The sequence below is a fragment of the Barbatula barbatula genome (assembly GCF_947034865.1).
Source record: "Barbatula barbatula genome assembly, chromosome: 7".
NCBI lineage: Eukaryota > Metazoa > Chordata > Actinopteri > Cypriniformes > Nemacheilidae > Barbatula > Barbatula barbatula.
This window is the reverse complement of record NC_136770.1, coordinates 21,951,073-21,969,252: the sequence shown is the minus strand read 5'-3', so window position 1 is coordinate 21,969,252 and position 18,180 is coordinate 21,951,073. Positions and strand designations below refer to the sequence as shown.

The following is an 18,180-nucleotide window of genomic DNA, read 5'->3' as shown; positions in this document are numbered from 1 at the left end:
TTCACCTCTATAGTATGAGCACATAACCTATTCAAGTGAATTGGTGCTGGTTAACAACATTCTTCAAAATATCTTCCTCGGTGTTCTGCGGAAGAATGAAAGTAATGCAGGTCTGAAATGACAAGAGGGTGAGTAAATGACAGTATCTTCATTTTTGGGTCAGTATCACTTTAAGCCTGGCCTGGTCGACCAGTGTCGACAGTTTAACCAGCTAGACCACCAAACAAGCACAAACCAGCTTGAGATGTTTTCTCAGCAGGCTAATGGAGTTAATGATGCCTGCAGGTCATTCTAAGAGCCATAATGGCACTGCAGTGTGGTTGCTAGGGTGGTTACCGAGTGGTTGCTTAGAGGCTCAGGCCCTCTTCAATGCAAATCCAGTTTTTTTTTGCAGATTTTAATGTCTGTCGCGTTCGCGGTTTGCCATAGCAAGCAACACTAAATATTTTAGCTTCATGATCTGCTGTAGTGACATGTAAATTTATTTTTTACTTCTGAAAATTGTAAAACGCCAAAGAAACATCTTGAAGATTTTTTGGTACACACTGTAAAAAAAAGTACACACTGACCAAAGGTTGTGGTTCAAAAATGCTAAAAAGAACTGAAGTTATTAAATAGCTTTACAGGTCAAATCACTTAACTGGTTGTATTTTGTCCCTTTTCGTCTCATACTTTAAACCTTTTCAAATTATCTATGTCTTCCACAAAGAAAGTGGGTGTCAACTACATACGTATTTCATAAGTTTGAGTTATGTTACATCAGTGATCAGTGTACAAAGCCATAAACTAAATGTAGCATATATTAGATTTGACAGTTCTGTTCTATGTATGACTGTATATGAATGTGTTTGAAACAGAAAATTCATCATCAACTCACTTTGGCTTCCTCCCTCTCTTTGAGGGTGGATGTGTTGCAACGTTCTTGGCCTGCGCTTTCACTTTCGCATCTTGCACTTTCTTGCCCTTTCTGACCTCCTTTTGAACTTTCACCTCCCTCTTCTTGTGATCCTTTTGCTCCTTGGCCGCCTTCGACTTTCTCGGAAGAAGCTCCTTCCCTTCTTTAGGCTCCTTCCTCTTTGGTTTAACGCCGCCCTGTACATCTTGCGGCCACTCCAGCACTTTCTTATCTTTTTTCCTACGTTTCTTCTTCACTCTGGCCCCGCCCCCTCCATCGTCCTCCTCACTATTGATTGGCGAGGGCGTTGGGTGGAGACCCTGGTTGACAGCGGCGGGCACCACCTGCCGTAACCCAGAGTGCTTTGGCTGAGCCATGCAGTGATTGGGGGGCCCGCCGATGATTCGTAACTGTTCTTTGCCCAAGTGGCCGATGGGAAATGTAGTTTGTGCGTTTTGGTCAGAGGCATGCGAGGCGGCAGCGGATGGAGTGTGCTTTAGTACGTGGGCTGCAGACATCTGGAACAACAACAACAGAGTTTGTTAAGAAGTCAACAAAAGATCAAAGGAATAGTTCAAGCAGTCATCAGTGCTACTTAAAGATGCACAAGCATTTAAACACCAGGACATTTTCATTTAGAAAAATTGTCAAAACATTTCTTTTGCCTATGATGACATACGAAATAAGCAGAAATCATAACACCCTGTACAGAGAGCTTTGCTTTTGTAGTTCACATTAGCCTTGCGCATCTCGTTACGCACAGCATGTTTATTTTTAACAGAGACAAGTGTTGCAGCACACATGTGGAACAGCATGCACACACACACGCACGCGCACCCCAACAGCGCATGCGACTGCAGGCAGGTATGGGGATAATGTCAATGAATCATGCGCTTTCCAAAGCAAGCGGGGCTGGAATCAGGGCCGTTGTCATGGCAACAGGCTCGGGACCAAGCTGCGGGAAGCGGCGACGTAAACACGCAGTCTCCGTGGTAACCCTTTCCTCTCTGGAGTCGGAAAAGCACAACCTCATTGTTCCATTAACGCAATATCTACAAGGGTAAAACATTAATTTTATATTTAAATTCACCACATATAGACAGGAAGTAAACCATCTTAGCTGCTGTTCCTTCCATTTCACTTTTTTCATTTCTTAGTTTCTGAATCATCACGTGGAGACAAAAGACGCACGCAGAAACGAAAACTCTCTTACATTGTAAAGGCAAGCGCATACAGCTGCAGACCATTCCCGTGATGTGCTGCAGTATGCATGCGTGCCAGGCAAGTCTGCCAACCGCAGACACACACACGCTGCAATCAAATTCCCTATGAATCAATACCAACTCCCAAACCTGACAGCTGCAGTTCAGTCAATGCGAGTTTGAACTCTACAGAACAAACCTGGATGCACCTTTTTCAAAAACACACACCTTCCCGTGTGTTAACTTAATATATGGAACATGTGTACAATGAGCCAAGGCAACGAAAAGCAAAATGATTCAAACAAATCCAGTTATGCATTCTTATAGGCATGAAAGTACGACTGTAGATTATTTTGCGAATGAACTTCAGCGTATTGTATGATATTATAGCAGTGCGATCGAAACCAACAAGCTTTGCTCTGATTGGCTGGCTTTACACAATGAGAAACCGTGTTTACAAGATTCGAGGCTAATACAATTTGTGCTTTAAAGGAAATGTTTGTGACTATAATTAAAAGGTGGAATCAAAGTTTTGCTTAAGATGTCTATTAAAGCTATATATGTATTCTTCAGATTTGAGCAATTTCAGTCAATTGCCTCAAAACCTTTGCCTGGTAATGTGTAACTGTAAGAATGACAAGGAAACAGCATCTCTCAACCAAACTCAAATAAAGAGCTCCCATTTCACTTTTAAAAGCTTAAACATCATTTAAGCGAATCATAGAGGGCAAAGTAAAATAATAGGTTTAAGTCGGTTAAAATTTCAGCTGGTTCCCCAGTCTTAAGCTGCCTGGGGCCTTTAGGAACAACACTTTAATTCATTGTCTGGCACAAAGGGAATAGAGTTATCTCTAACAAACCAGCCCAATTTAGAGTTTCACACTACCGAAATTCAAATAAAAATGCAGGTCATTTGCATGAGAGTGATATGAAACAGCCGGAGGACTGGAGGTGTCTCGTAATGTATGTGAACGTTTTTTGAACACATCGTCAAATGAAAAATGTACGTCTGAAATCGGACGCAATGTTGAATTTTAATGACAGGAATCGGTCAGCATGTTTTTGCTGCGCTTTCTTAAAGCGACAAACACGCGAATCCTATGGGGCGCTTCACCAACACACAACTCTGTCCCATCCAAGATAACAGCTTCACTGCTGTGCTATCCCGAGAAAGGTTGTCCGCTTCAAGAGATTTAAGATCCTTTCTGCAGACCAAAAACCTTTCTGATCTGTCCAGCAATCTCACAACACTGTCCTCAGGTGCTTTTCCACATAAAAGGTAAAACACGGAGAGACTTACAACTCCAGACTGACAGAGAAAAATGTAAGTGATGTTGACAACCTGACAGCTGAATGATCACAACGTTTGGCTGGCATTTCAGAACTTTACAACTCATTTCACAACTGATTTCTATGTACTAATTACTCAAGTCTCAGGACTGTGAAAACAGAAGTGCACACTGGAATATGATGTCGTGCCCACAATGCACAGGGATGAAAGGCAATTAATCAAAACATTGTGGATTGTTGCGGCGTATATGTACAGTATATTCAAAACTCGGTGCTATCAGAAATCTACACAACCAACATTTTGCTTCCTTTAAATTCTCTTATAGTGGTCAAACAATTGTTTTATCTCATGAGAGTTACAATAAACACAAGTTTTAAATAACAAAACAGTACTTCTTTGTATCTTAACAATTACTTCATTTTGAATTCCAGTGAAAAAACTTTTTCCTTAAAACTGAGAAATTTTAAACTGAGATTACGATAACTGTTAAGAAAACTGTTCTTCAGTTTAGGGTTATAGTGTTAAAGTCTAAAAATATCAGCAGGAACATCTAGTAACCAACAGTAATGACTTGATGCCCTCCAGCAATAAAATCACATCAACCTCAGACCGCAGCACATACAGGTGTTGACGCATATGTGCAAAATGCTTTTGTAGTGTAATTGCCAAAAGATTCATAAGAGCGGCTTCACAATGTATAGAACACGACAAGGAACATTATTGATCTGTGATGTAGATGATGCGTCACAAAATCAAGCCCTCCTCTCAATTAAATTCAGAGGTCAAAGACGTGTGTTAAAACAAGGTATTGGCTAACCAGCTTTGAGGAAACTTGAAACAGATATTAATATCAAGTGTAAACAGAGCAAATGTACGAGCAGAGCTATATGCCACAGCTTGTAACAGACACACACAGATGGTGGGTATTAATTGGACATGCAGCCAAAAGCAGGTGAATGTTAATGTGACTATTGCCAAAATTTCTTTTTTTGAATTCCATTTCATGTTATACCAAATTTATGCTGAGTACATGGCAACCTAAATTAAATTCAAAGGTTTAGCCTTAACATAAACAGAAGTCCATACAGGAGCCAGATATGTACAGACAGAGAGCACCCGACTTGAACATCATATCAGAGAAGCTGCGTCCGGTTGCTGACGTGCAAATACAGATATTAAACGCATCCATAGTTCTCTTTAGCTAAATCCATTCCTGGTTGCCTGCCATTATTACAAAATTACAAACTAAATGTTTCACTTTTTAATCCCTCTATGTAGATCCCGTTAAGACCAGTGGGATTTCATTTCACTTTAAGGAAATTAGAAGTCTTGACTCATTTAATACCCTTCTACTCCTAATAAAACACCTAAATTCAATTAAAGAATAAAACTCTGGGCCTTCTCTTTCATCATTTCGAAAAAGGTGAACATAAAGGCATTAGGATGGTCTTTACTCTGCACTTAATGTGGAACATAGATCATCATAAATGGACACAGAAACAATCATAAACAAATGACAATAGTTTGCTTCACATTTTTGCATGCAACTTACACATTCAAATACACAAACTCTAGACATAAAAGTTTTGTTTCAAAGGGATATTGTGCATGTGAATTTAAGGTTTGGCTAAGGGCATGGATCTAGCTGATAAAAGCAAAATGCTGGATTGTAGCTATTTTAATAAAGTAAAGATATAGTGCAAGGATTGATCTTTTTTCTATTTTTGCGATGAAGATGGATGTGTGAATGATATGGAGGTGTGAGCGAAAGAGCGAGCGAGGCAGATATATAGAGAAAGAGAGGTGAACTCTCACACAACATCTGACAGAAGCACACGTGATGTACCAACCTGCTTGTCCTTCTTTTGTATTTTCATTTTTTCTTGAACTTTGTGTCTGCGTCTGCAAAAGAGATACAAAGGATCATGCATACGGCAAAAAACACAACCGCACATTTTTCAACAGATGTAAGTTAGAGGACCTTTTGTATACGTTTTAAGCGTAATTGTTTGAAATGTATTGCATGTTAAGATTTCTAAAACAAAAACACAGTCCAAAACAGTGTGATATCCTTCGAATGACTATCTTTTCAGGTCTGTAACAAATACATAGGTGAAAAATTGGTACAAACTGTAGTAAAGTTAAGCGAAGATCTCATTAGGAGAGAAGTGCATATCATAAGCACTTTTTTCCGCTTGCGAGCATGCACCCACCACCCAGCAGACATTTTTAATATTTAATATCAGTGACCCACGCATCAGTAAGCTACATAAAAAAAGTCTCAAACCTAAACTTGACACTGAATAGCTATACGCAGTAATAAGTCAAGGTCATTTTATTCTACACTGGGCTAAAACTCAGAAAATGACTCTGACCGTAAACAGGCTATTTTAGTTTCCTTCATCTGGTTTACATAAAATCACAGAAAAACATTTTGAGACCAAACCAGTCGAGACCGGTGTCAAACCACTTATAAAGAAAACCATAAGGACTGCAGCACTATTGTTATATACCTAAAGCATGACTTGCATGAAGAAGAGTCTAAGCCATCTTTAACATCTCTTTCTGTTAATGCAGACACTATGTTTACGTAACAAAACATTGAGATAAACCCACAATGGGCCAAAAAACACCTACTACCCTATTGTCTACCTTGAGACTGGTGTCACTATTTAGATTGCATTTAAAGAAAAACTACAAAAATGTCTGCGAACTGAATAAACATAAGACCTCATTCATAAAAAATCTAAAGTTTGCATTCAAAAAAGATGTATACCACCTAAACTGTATTTATTCAGACTATATCACCATCCACCTCTCAAGTGGTTATCAAACTGGTTAAAATAAAATAAATAAAGCCTTATTAAGATAAACTCACAATAAGGCTTGTCTTGTTGTGAATCTACCCATGATTTTACTACCATTTATTTTAAGTGCATTAAAAATAAATCCATGCATTAACTTGCATTTTTATAAGAGCGCATAATCAAAAATGTACTTGTACAGTATAACTAAAGGTATTGTTAAACATTAAGGTTGTTAAAACACATATTGAGAAACACATTGAGGTAAACCAACAGTGGGCCCAAAGATACCACCTACCCCATTCTCTGAGACGAGACAGGTGTCAGTCTACCTATGCAACTATTTGAACTGTGTAAAAAAAGAAAAACAAAGTTGTCACAAAACCGAACAGGTATTAGACATCCAAGTTAAATGCACAATAATAATAATACATGATTCACAAAGGGGCTACACCACAAACCAAGGGTTGAAGTAAACCCCGGAGTTACAAGAGAAGTTACATTGTTCCCGGTACTTGAAGCCGGTCACGGGATGCTTTATACCTCAAGATATGCCAAACTCGCCTCTGCCCTAATAAAAACACCCCGACATCGTGTCCCATATATATTAGCCTAAGTAGGGCGCTAGCCAACGTGCTAACTGTAATGTCACGGCAACGGCGCTCTATATTTCAGCCGTTACACACGTGAAGAGCCGCTCAAACTCCGCGGAGTCAAACGCGACCTCACCTACCTGGACACACCGGCTCCGGACATCAGCTAGCGCGAAAACCTACGCGTCCGCGTCTCCGCGTTTATTTCCAAGGACACTAAACGCCATGACAGTTTAGAAAAATGCATAAAAAATTAGAGGGGGTGGGAGTCGGGGAGAAAACTCAGCGCGATTTCTTTAATCCTAACGCGCGAGAGCGGTTCATTCATGAAGGGATGCGAGACTTTGACGCGTCCGCGCGCCGCCCGCTTCCCTCGGCTCTGCGCGGGACGCCCTAAAAATAAAAAGTTTAAATATGTGCTTACCTAAAATGGCTACTGCGGCAGCCAAAATACAAACAGCTATTATTTGGTGAAGTTTAGCGCTGGCCGCCCGCAACGACAGCCTAACAGACGTTTAGGCCCGGATTTAGCCGGTCGCCATTGGCCTCGTCTGAGCGCAGCCGGGCTGCCGGACGTTCCTATTGGTCGACGAGCTGTCAATGAAACGACGCTGCGCTAAGCTTGTGTGAGAGACGCGTATCTCCTGCGACCATTGTGCACTTTTAGCCCCTCGTGTGGATGTGTCTTTTCGTGTATATCTGGAGCTTCTTCTGTTGTAATTCTACCGAGAGCATGCGACGCGCATCTGGGGATCGCGCGGAGCCGAGTCGCACGCGTTTTGGGCGTCGCGTGCGGATTGCTATGCTATGCTAAGCTGTGGGTTTTGTATTTCTCCCTTGCATCCACCAATCGTGGTGCTGTATACTCCATCATTACGGCGCATGAGAGAGGAGGAAAAAAATGCAACATTCCACGTCTTTGCTCGTGTTTCGTATCCCGGATGTGAGAATAACAGGGCTTGTAATAAAGCATGTGGGTGAAACTGCATGTGTCCTTGTGATGTGTTGGGGTTTTTCCATCTCGGTTGAACGCGTTTGACGCTATGGGGAAATGTGCATCAATCTTGTACCATGGTACGTGTCCGAATACTATAGTATCTAAAATATCGTGGTAGTAGTACGTGTTACTTTTGGTGCCTTTATGGTCCCTGGGATCTTTTAACATGTATTACCGTGTTGTTCTTTGAATATGTTTCTAAGGTCTAAGAATGGTCCCACGACTCCCACCTGTGTAGCTGTTGGTGTATTTAAGTGGCCCTCAGTGGATAACAGACGATGTTGGAGTGTAGATGTACTAGTCGCTATATGCCATTCACTTAATGCAAAATATGCTAAATAAACCTCCGGGAGACTGCTGACTTTAGATATTATTTACTAGATGTTTATATAACAAGTTAAACTATTCGTGTACTGTGTTTGACCTTTTTTGTGTTTGTCGTTTTTTTCTGTAAAACTTCTTTGGAACAATGCAAATTGTGAAAAGAGCTGTATAAATAAAATTGAATTGAATTGAGTATTGTTTTTATTGAGAAATATTTTCTTTCATTAGAATCACTCACTGATGATGTAGGGAGACCTTTGATTAAAGGGCCAAAGTGGATCTACAGTAAAAACAGATAATCAGATTGTGTCACAGTATCTCACAATCCAACATTAATGTTACACAATTTTACATTAACTTTCCAGATGTCTGGAAATATGAAATTTTAACTTTTCACTATAGGCTTCGGCTCCCATTATGGCTTATAAACATGTTCTTGCTGCACGGGGCTCAATTGTTTTCAGATACCCCAACACCATACCCTGCTATGACGCATCAATGGATGTTTTATGATATGCGTTTTTCAATAATAGCTAGAACAAAAAACACTTTTTGTGTTAAATATTAACAAGCATACGTCTCCGTCTCCCCTATATTTGTAAAGATTGAGAACGTGCAGGTAAAATGACTAATCTGCACATCTGTTTGGAAGCACCTATAACAAACCTTCAAGCTCCCTCTCATCTACTACACTCTCTCTGCATGTCTCTCATCCTCATTTACTGGCTCTAAGCTCAGAGTGTCAGTCTTCAGTTTATGATATTAACTTATTCAAGAACATGCAAACCATAAACAATTCAATCATCCTTTACAACAAACTCCAAAACAAATTTTTTCTCATCCTCAGTGTCTGATTTTAAAAACACATTTGACCTCTTTGAACTTTGCACTTTTTTAATCATTAATTTAAGGATTATAAATAATGAAATTATGAATATTGATGATATAGCAGTAAAGTAAATGCTGACAGGTTCGTGTAACATGCAAAACCAGCAGAGGGCAGAAGTGACATTAACAAGCAGTGAAAACACAATGACACTTTATGTAGGTAGGTATCTGCATAGTAGCCTATACAGTATGTGTATCTAAAACCTGTGGGACATTTGAAATGTTTAAATTGATATTGAAGTCTTTGATTTTGCTGTCAGATTTTGGTATCTTGGCAAATCTGAGCACATAATGAAACACTGGTGAGATCAGAAGGGACATGTGAGATTATTTTCGCTCTCAGGAGAAAAATCAGCAGGAGATTTTAGCAAAGATCTCAATTTACTATTGATTTATTATTTTTGCAGTGTAAGTACAACAACTGAGATTTCATTTGTGATCCAAGAGTTGTATTTATACAGTAAAATATGTTAAACTCAACTTTAAAAATGGTATTTCATTGTTGTAACCAAAATAGTCTGATTGATTCGATCATATTAAATATTATTTTATATGTGTGTGAATAAAACCATTTTGTTCCGATATTATAATTATTTTTTAAATAGTCTCACAGAACACACGTCGGTCTCTCCGTCCCACTACAGAATAATGAGAAACCAGTATATAGGCTCCAACCAGCCTCATTAAAAGTATTCCCCTCACAGCAAGAGACTGCATTTGAGACTATGTGGAAATCAGTATAGTTTAGTTTAGCCCCAGACCATCCCCCCGATGTTAGCTGTGTGTATCCTTTGTGTATTCATTAGATATTTAATGCACTTGTAGAGTTTGCAAGGAGCCTGTTCCAAGTTTCTCAGTTCTTTCATGGTGCCAAGTGCGCAAGCCCATTCAAAGTAGAATGGAAGAATTTAAAATTTACAGCTTCGATGTGTTTCTCGCCCGGCATGACACAGTAGAGAAATGACAAGGGATTGTGGGAAAACTAAAATGAAATGGGAGGAGAGAGAGAGAGAGAGAGCCAATGCAGAAGGGAGAACACTGTGAGACTGGCTAAAGTGAAGGATGAGAAATAAAGGAGAGAGAGAATCCGAGCCGTGTACACGTTGGATGTGTTCAGACGCTTTTAAGTTTGCCTTCTAAAAACTGTTTCTCAGAATCAGGTGTCATTTCTGAGCACTGGAGCCTCATAGTGAGAAACACACGCTATCAGGAGAGAACAGACATCTGTTGCCACACGCGTATGCACACAGCCTCAGAGATGAGCTTACATGACTCTTCACTTTGTTGTCAGACATAAACCCAGTCTGGAATCGAAGAACTTTTTAATACGGTAAGAAAAACTCTTGATGTTTTACTTCATTTTAGAACGAGAGCAAAAATGTATTTCTTGCATGTGTTGCATGCCCAGGGTGCATGTTAGTTTGAAACGTCTGCTTTTGTTTTCCCTTTTAAAATGTGAAAAATTCTTTGGGTGTTAAAAAAATTATATTCAGAGTCAACCTTAAGTCAGCAATTCTTTGTCACATGGTGTATACACAATGAATCTATCAAAACATTGTTTGTGCATCCTCAACCGGTATCCGACATCGACACTGGTACAACCATTAGTGTAAGTCTGTAGCAGGGCAATCTGTTGATCAAACCAATGGAAGACAGAACGAGTTGTTCAAATTCATTTAGCAGTTTTGTCTGGTGAGGCTAGTTGTCTTCTCCAAACTGTACACACCTCCCCTTTAAATAATTGTCTTAAAGGGATAGTTCACCAGCCCAAAATCTGCTCTCATTTATGTACTCTCATATCATGCAAAACTTGCATATGTAGAACATAAAAGATGATTTTTTTGAGAAACGTCTCAGTGGTTTTGTGTCCATACAATGGAAGTCAATGGCGTCCAGTGTTGTCCAACATCCTTAAAAATATCTTCTTGTGTGTTCTGTCGAAAGAAAGAAAGTCATACAGGTTAAGAATGACATTAGGATGAGTAAATATGAAAGTGTTGTGTGAACGGTCGCTTTAAAGTCTCAATGAATGTTTAACATGTACAATGAAACTGTGTTTATGCAGTAATAGTGAGCGTGTGTGTCAGTCAAGTTGTTTATCAAATGATGACATCTGACTTTGCACATGCTGCCCTGTGTGCCCTGTGTCTTTGTTGCACTCACAAAGAATTATTGCTCCATTGAGGAGGTGATGAGGTTCAGTTTGGCTTAAAAATGATTCTAACCAAAGTCTAAGGTAAATGGTTATTTTTTCAGCTGTTGGCGTGTGCTCTTGGAAAAACTGCAAGAAACATATTTATTTCGGAGTTAGTGAAATCGTGGAATATTTTCAGGTGATGAGCGTTGTAGTGAAACAACAGAATTATATTGGCTGTATACATATGCATGCTCATACTTTAAATATTTTAAATACTTTTATTGCCATGAGGTTTCTTGATTTAGTTGAATAGACCGTTTCATCGGACGCGCGCGCCGGGACTGCAGCAAACTTCTGGTCTGTGTTTGGCTAGTAACTATTTATATTTCATTTATGTTACAGTCCCCATGAACCGGAAGTTGCAATCCATTTAACTTCCGTATTTTGACACATTTCCGAGTGAAATATAATTTCACTCGAGAAAAATAGTGGGCGTGGCTTTTTTCTTTCTCTGCGATTTGATGTATGAAAACAGCCGTCGCATTTTTTAATGGAACTGGCAGAAGACTGACAGTTGAAGGGGAAGAGTTAACGGATGCTCCGCCCAAGCCATCTAACATACGTCTTCTAAGATGGATAGTCATTACAGGAAGAAAGCGTATTTTCAGATTTGAATTTAAGATTATGAGGGGGCACATGAATTTAAAAAGAGAATGACCCACATTGATAAACTATTTACAACAAAGGCTGCAATATCTCATGAAAAACTAGGCGTTGTAATTTTTTATTTCACTGGGACTTTAATATTATTTTAAATGATAATTTTATTGTATAATAATTGTATTAAATAAACTATTTGTTGGAAGTTTTGTTGTTTTTAAACATTTAAAGAAACCGTATGGTACATTGACATCTAGCTTGGTCTAAGTTCAAAATATTGGAGAGACAAGTTTAATCATCTAACTGTTCTTCTCGGCTTCTTTAGCTTGCACTCTATTATAAATAATATATTATCTTGTCACTTTAAAACCTTCTATAGTAATATATTGATTATGATGAGTGAAGTTTTGTCACCTATTTAATGGGTGTCAGAAATCAGAGGTGTTGAAATAAATAAAAGCTTTGAATACATTAAAGCGATGATATGAGTTTATTGTATTTGTGGCATCCAAGCACATGGTTGTGCTTCCATTGGAAGTACGTTGCTGTGAACGCATTTTTGCTGTTAAAGAAGCCCATGTTTTATGTAATAATCATTAACATCCAATAGATAAGGATACAGCTTGTATTGTATTTAACCCAGGACATTCCTTCAGAAACGGGCCTGTCCCTGTGCTCTAGGCACTGAAGAAGACCACTACCTCTGCGTGATGACTAATGATGTTTAATGTCATTCTTTGTCATGCTCTAATGCAAACCAGTGGTTGTGGAAAAAACCTCAGACAGGTTTCACAGCCCTCGAGGAATGAGTTCATCGTTTTTCAACTTACACTCTGTCTGAAATACCCAGCATTCCCATTTTCTGATGTCCCTCAAGACGGGCACAACAACCATGAGATTATGAATCAAGCAGTCCCAAAATGCTGCTTCATCTATCATTCCCTCATTCCCCCTCCGTAAATCTTTTATGTTTCTTGCTCTTCATTCACATCCTTTGTTAAAGGGGGTTTCTGTTTTATTTTGCATGGACAGAAACACCCTTTAAAGGAATCTATTTCGATTCTGAACATGGATTCCTCATGGGAGGCTGTACAAGAACAAGCCGGCAGACAATGAAAGCCATGTTAGAGAATTGTTGTGTTACATTAAGAAAGCTGTCAAATATTTAGAAACTTGGAAGTTGGGGTTGGGTTACCTGTAGAAAACAGTGATGTAAAGTAAACACAGGCAGGTTAGTGATAGTTCACCTTAAAAATGGAAATAAAGAACATGTGTTATGGTTACGCTCTTTTATAAAAAAATAAATATGCAATAGTGCAACGAGGAAAATGTAATTGAGCTCAGTTTGTGACATTCTTGAAATCTCTTTTAAAACTCGAATAAGACAAAGGTGAATCTTTGATGGATAAAGTATGTTATTTAATTCGCTCTCTTTCTAAAAACCTGAGAATCATATTTGCTGATATAATTTAGTAATATCTGAAAGAATTTGAAAGCTCTTCTTCCACATCTGTATGAGTTGGTGGGGCTTTCCCAACCACGATCACGTCGAGAGGTTCATTGTCTTGGATGTTGCTCGTGAGAATAAAACACACCCTCCTAATCTAATTTAAGCCCTCGACATAAACGCTCTCATAATATATAAACCTACTGCCTTCTTTAGGAAGCAGAAAGCATACAAAGTTTCTAATTTCTTCAGAGTTCGAAGCTCTTGCTTCCTGTTTATCTATGACCATATGTATTTCGAGGTGTGTGTGCCTCACACTATCTACACACACATATGAGGAGCACTTTCCTCAGCTGGTGGCCTGCTTCAGATAGCACATGCCAAAGCTGAAAAACACAAGATTCTATCCGTCTAAGACCTTTATCACAGGTTCACCAGCTCATGGCGATCAATCAGGAATCCCCTGTGGACAAGTCCAATAGAAAGTCTTTAAAGTACCCTAAAAAATTAGTGTGTCATTCATTTAGCAGAATTTCATCAGAGATAAACATCTGGCAAAATGTATTTCTTTCCAGCAGTTTACTCGAAGTAAATAAAACCATAAAATAACATTTTACATTTACATTTATTCATTTGGCAGACGCTTTTATCCAAAGCGACTTACATGTAGATTTATACAGTGGCACATTACTGCAGAGCAATCAGGGGTAAGGTGCCTTGCTCAAGGGCCCTTCAGTCATGACCTGTCAGTTCACCCAAAAATGAATATTCTCTCATTATTTACTCACCTTCTTCTCATTTAAAAAAATGTCTTTCTTTCTAAGGCAAAACACAAAATAAGTTATTTTGAATAATGTTGGGAACCAAACAAGTTACAACGGCAGCACCCATTCACTTCTGGACACAAAACCAATGCAAGTCAATGGTCAGTTTAAAAATGACAAGTGGGTGAGTAAATGATGACAAAAATTATGTCTATGAGCTTTATTTTAATACTGAAAAAAGACAAATCTTTATCACGTTCAAACATTCTTACAAAAAGCTGGACAACACAAGTATTGGCCATATTTGTAGAACCAATATGGTCATAGATATATGAACAGTAATGGCTCACTGCCGTGCTATTTCAGATACATCACACAGATGTACAGTATATACAGTGCAAAATGTGCCATCAGGGGGTCAGGCAGAGTTTCATATCTAACATACAGAGCACATTCACTGAGAAAAGCTAAGTAGAAGAGGTTGAACTTTTTTTTCTTCAGTCGGATATGAAATACAATTTCCATATGTTTATATTAGCTATAAGAATGTGAGCACACATTTTTAAGAGGTGGTGTGTGGGTGCCGGTGCCGGTGCATGCATGCAAGAGTATGTGTGTGTGTGCGAGGTAAAGAGAGAACTGTTTGTATAACATTGAGTCATTGACTTTACTGGTGGTAACCCCGCCGCGATATCCAATACGCTCTCATCCTCGATGAACTCACCTTTTTTCACTCCATTTCTGAAACACTATACGTCTCCAAAAGAAAAACAAAGAAGAGCCATGTTGGAAAAGTACAAGAAAAGGATTTGCACATCAAACACGCAGGAGTAAAATCTCTTTGGTTTAAGAATTTAATGTGAGGTGGACCCAGGTGGACCGAAGCCAGGCCGGAAAGAACCACTTTGTAAAAACACAGGCCAAGTAGTTCTACACAGCAAAATTGCCAGTGTTAAAAAAGGTCAAATGAACTCTTACAGTGTATATATAATAAACACTCTGGATTATATATACCCGTGAGTGTTAATAAGACCTTTTTTAACACTGGCGATTTATATCCAAAAGAAGGCTCGGCTATGCTGTCAATTTGGCTGGTGTTGGAAAACACAAAGAGTTCTATAGTTCACCAGAAAAGTCTGTCATCATTTATCTTATTAGGGTTTCGAGCCCGAAGGGCTGAAAACCTATTGTATTTGTAAGGATTTTTATTATTAGGGTTCGAGCCCGTAGGGCTAGAAACCTATTGTATTTGTGGGTTTTTAGGGTTCGAGCCCGTAGGGCTAGAAACCTATTGTATTTGTGGGTTTTTTAGGGTTTCGAGCCCGAAGGGCTGAAAACCTATTGTTTTTGTAAGGATTTTTATTAGGGTTCGAGCGCGAAGCGCTAGAAACCTATTGTATTTGTTGGTTTTATTAGGGTTTCGAGCACGAAGTGCTGAAAACCTATTGTTTTTGTAAGGATTTTTATTCTTCTTCTTCTTCTTCTTCTTCTTATTATTATTATTCCGCCATAAAACGCGTCGCCCAGCCCAAACCGTAAGTCGTAGAAACTCGAGACTTGGTCAGATGGTAGTAGTCTTGCACGCTACTCAGATACTCGGAGCCAGCCATGTCGGTCCATAGGTGGCGCTATAGCGATGGCCAATGCGTTTGGGCTCAATGCTCGTAAACCGGATGTCACACAACAAAGTTTTTGGTGTCATTGGAATCCTTGGCTCCAAACTTAAAAAACGTATATCTCCGATTTCATTTCCGGTATGCAAATTTTTTCGCTAATTTGCATTTTATGAAAAAAAAAAAAAAAGAACTAGTCCCTGGATTTTTGCCCGATCGGAACCAAACCAACGCTGATGAATTCTGTGGAGTGTGAATATAAATAATCATAAAAGAAAGTTGAAAATTCGATTCAGGGTCGCTAGGGGGCATCAAAACATCCGAACCGAAAGTTGCCTATTTCGCTAAAATGGCTATACCTAGAGAACGGTTTGAGCTATCTTCACGGGGCTTAGACCATATGTGAGGACCCTCAGTCCGGGGTCATAATAAAAAAGACTCGGTGTTTGGCCACTAGGTGGCGCTATAATAGCAAATATCTCGAAAACGGCAATAACTACCCAACCGTTGGCCCGATCGACTTATTATTTGGTATGGTGTGTCTTTGTGTCATGCACCATGACTGTATAAAAGGACTTTGGGGTTTCTCAAAAAACATGGCCGCCATCGGCCAATGAATTTTGAGCACTCATTACACAGGGTTAACGGAGGCCGATCGAAACGACACTCGCTGGGCATGTTCGACTCGTGGTCCTGAAGGTCTGTAAGAAATATGAACTCATTCGGCCACTAGGGGGCGAAGTAACGGTTTTAGAGTGCATAAACAATTCTGTATCACGTGACATTTGACACATACTCAAACTATTTACATCATATGTTTGCTCTTCTCATTCTTAACAACTTTGCCTCTGGACACGCTTCTGTCGATCAAACGGATCGTGAGTTATCGCTGACGATGTCAAAAATCTACTTTCGCGAACTAGTCCTTGGTTTTTCAACCGATCGGAACCAAACCAATGCAGATGACTTCTGTGGAGTGTGAATGTAAATAATCATTGAAAAAAAGTTGAAATTTACATTCATACACGGTGGGGGGGGGGGCAAAAACTGAACTGGGCGGAGCCTATCACATTAAAATGGCCATAAATCCAGAACGGATTAACACATCATCATGGGGCTTGGAACATATGTGTAGACCATCACTCCGAGGTCACCTACAAAAGAAGGTGCCGTTTGGACACTAGGTGGCGCTAAAACAGTAGAAATGGCAAAATTGACGCGTATTTCATTACTTAAACAATTGTGTATCACGTGACATTTGACATACACACAAACTATTGATATCATATGATAGCTCTTCTCATTCTGAACAAATTTGCCTCTTGATCTATTGATGTCAATCAAACGGTTCAGGAGTTATTGCTGATGATGTTAAAATCGTACTTTTGCAAACTAGTTCTTTGATTTTCAAGCAATTTCAAAATTTCCACCATAGTACAATTCTCTGGACTCTATAGGTCAACAATGATTAAAAACATGTTGAGTTTTTTTTTGTTGTGTGTCCATTACAGGGTCCTTTTTTATATTAACGTGAATAATGTACGTTAAAGGTTGCTACTCCTTAATAAATAATCCAACTGATTTGCAATTAAGTAGTATTATACATATTATGACTCAAAACAAGCATGCTCATCAGAAGAGGCATGCCTTCATAAAAGTCCAAAAGGTGAAATATTCATTCAAATGGGCTTTTCATACATGTCTTTGTAAGCATGCGTAGTCTGCATAGACTGTTACTGATCACCTAAGTCAAAATTCTGGGTCTAAAGGCTATCATTCATTGAGGATGTGTGTTAGGGCCATTTCTGAAATGGATTTGACCTATTTATCCTGATAACGTGAGTCTTGCTACTGAATTGTCCGAATGACTTGATATGAGAAAATGTAATGTATGTCCTATATGTGCATGTGTGTGTGAGCATGCCTGGGTCTGTATGAGCCAATGCTGACCCTTTGACTCATTTTTCTGGGTGTGGGGTTGTATTGTCGATTGTGGACATGTTAGTTTGCCATCCCTGAGACTGGTCGACGTTTACTTACCTAAACTTCTCGAAACCCGATAATTGCTGCTTGCAGCTATATTTATTATTATTTTTCCGCCGTAAAACTGATCGTACAGCCCAAACCGTAAGTCCGACAGAGCTGAGACTCGGTCAGATGGTAGTAGTCTTGCTCGCTACTCAGATACTCGGAGCCAGCCATGTCGGCCCATAGGTGGCGCTACAGCGATGAAAAGCGCCTTTACGCTCATTACTCCTAAACCGTTTGTTGCACACCCAAGTGTTTTATAAAATTGTAATCATTGGCTCAAAACTTAAAAAACGTATATCTCCGATTTCATTTCCGGTATGCAAATTTTTCCGCTAATTTGCATTTTATGCAAAAATAAAAAAATTGAACTAGTCTTTGGATTTTTGACCAATCGGAACCAGACCAATGCTGATGAATTCTGTGGAGTGTGAATGTAAATAATTATCGAAAAAAAGTTGAAATTTCGATTTGCGGTGGCCGGGGGCGCCAAAACGTCGGAACCGGAAGGAGCAAATTTTACTAAAATGGTTATAA

General features: G+C 39.2%; 2 protein-coding genes across 6 annotated transcripts in view; one reads left to right on the top strand and one right to left on the bottom strand.

Annotated features, from left to right (window-relative positions):
- chd6 (chromodomain helicase DNA binding protein 6) overlaps positions 1–7,725 on the bottom strand; it is a 31,832-nt gene extending 24,107 nt beyond the window's left edge. For 3 of the 4 annotated variants that reach the window (XM_079461095.1, XM_079461097.1, XM_079461096.1), the window contains exons 1-4: positions 6,926–7,426; positions 6,491–6,541; positions 5,239–5,290; positions 878–1,413 (exon numbers count right to left, since the gene is read on the bottom strand). In XM_079461095.1, coding sequence (XP_079317221.1) covers positions 878–1,413; positions 5,239–5,290; positions 6,491–6,541; positions 6,926–6,948 — 662 coding nt within the window. In that variant the 5' untranslated portion in view covers positions 6,949–7,426. Of the gene's footprint in view, positions 1–877; positions 1,414–5,238; positions 5,291–6,490; positions 6,542–6,925 lie in introns of all 4 variants that reach the window. The other variant, XM_079461098.1, reaches the window with a different exon arrangement.
- A 2,421-nt stretch (positions 7,726–10,146) lies between these two features.
- ripor3 (RIPOR family member 3) overlaps positions 10,147–18,180 on the top strand; it is a 155,322-nt gene continuing 147,288 nt past the window's right edge. The window contains exon 1 of one of the 2 annotated variants that reach the window (XM_079459617.1): positions 10,147–10,324. The gene's annotated coding sequence lies outside the window, so the exon portion shown is untranslated. The remainder of the gene's footprint in view (positions 10,325–18,180) is intronic. The other variant, XM_079459616.1, reaches the window with a different exon arrangement.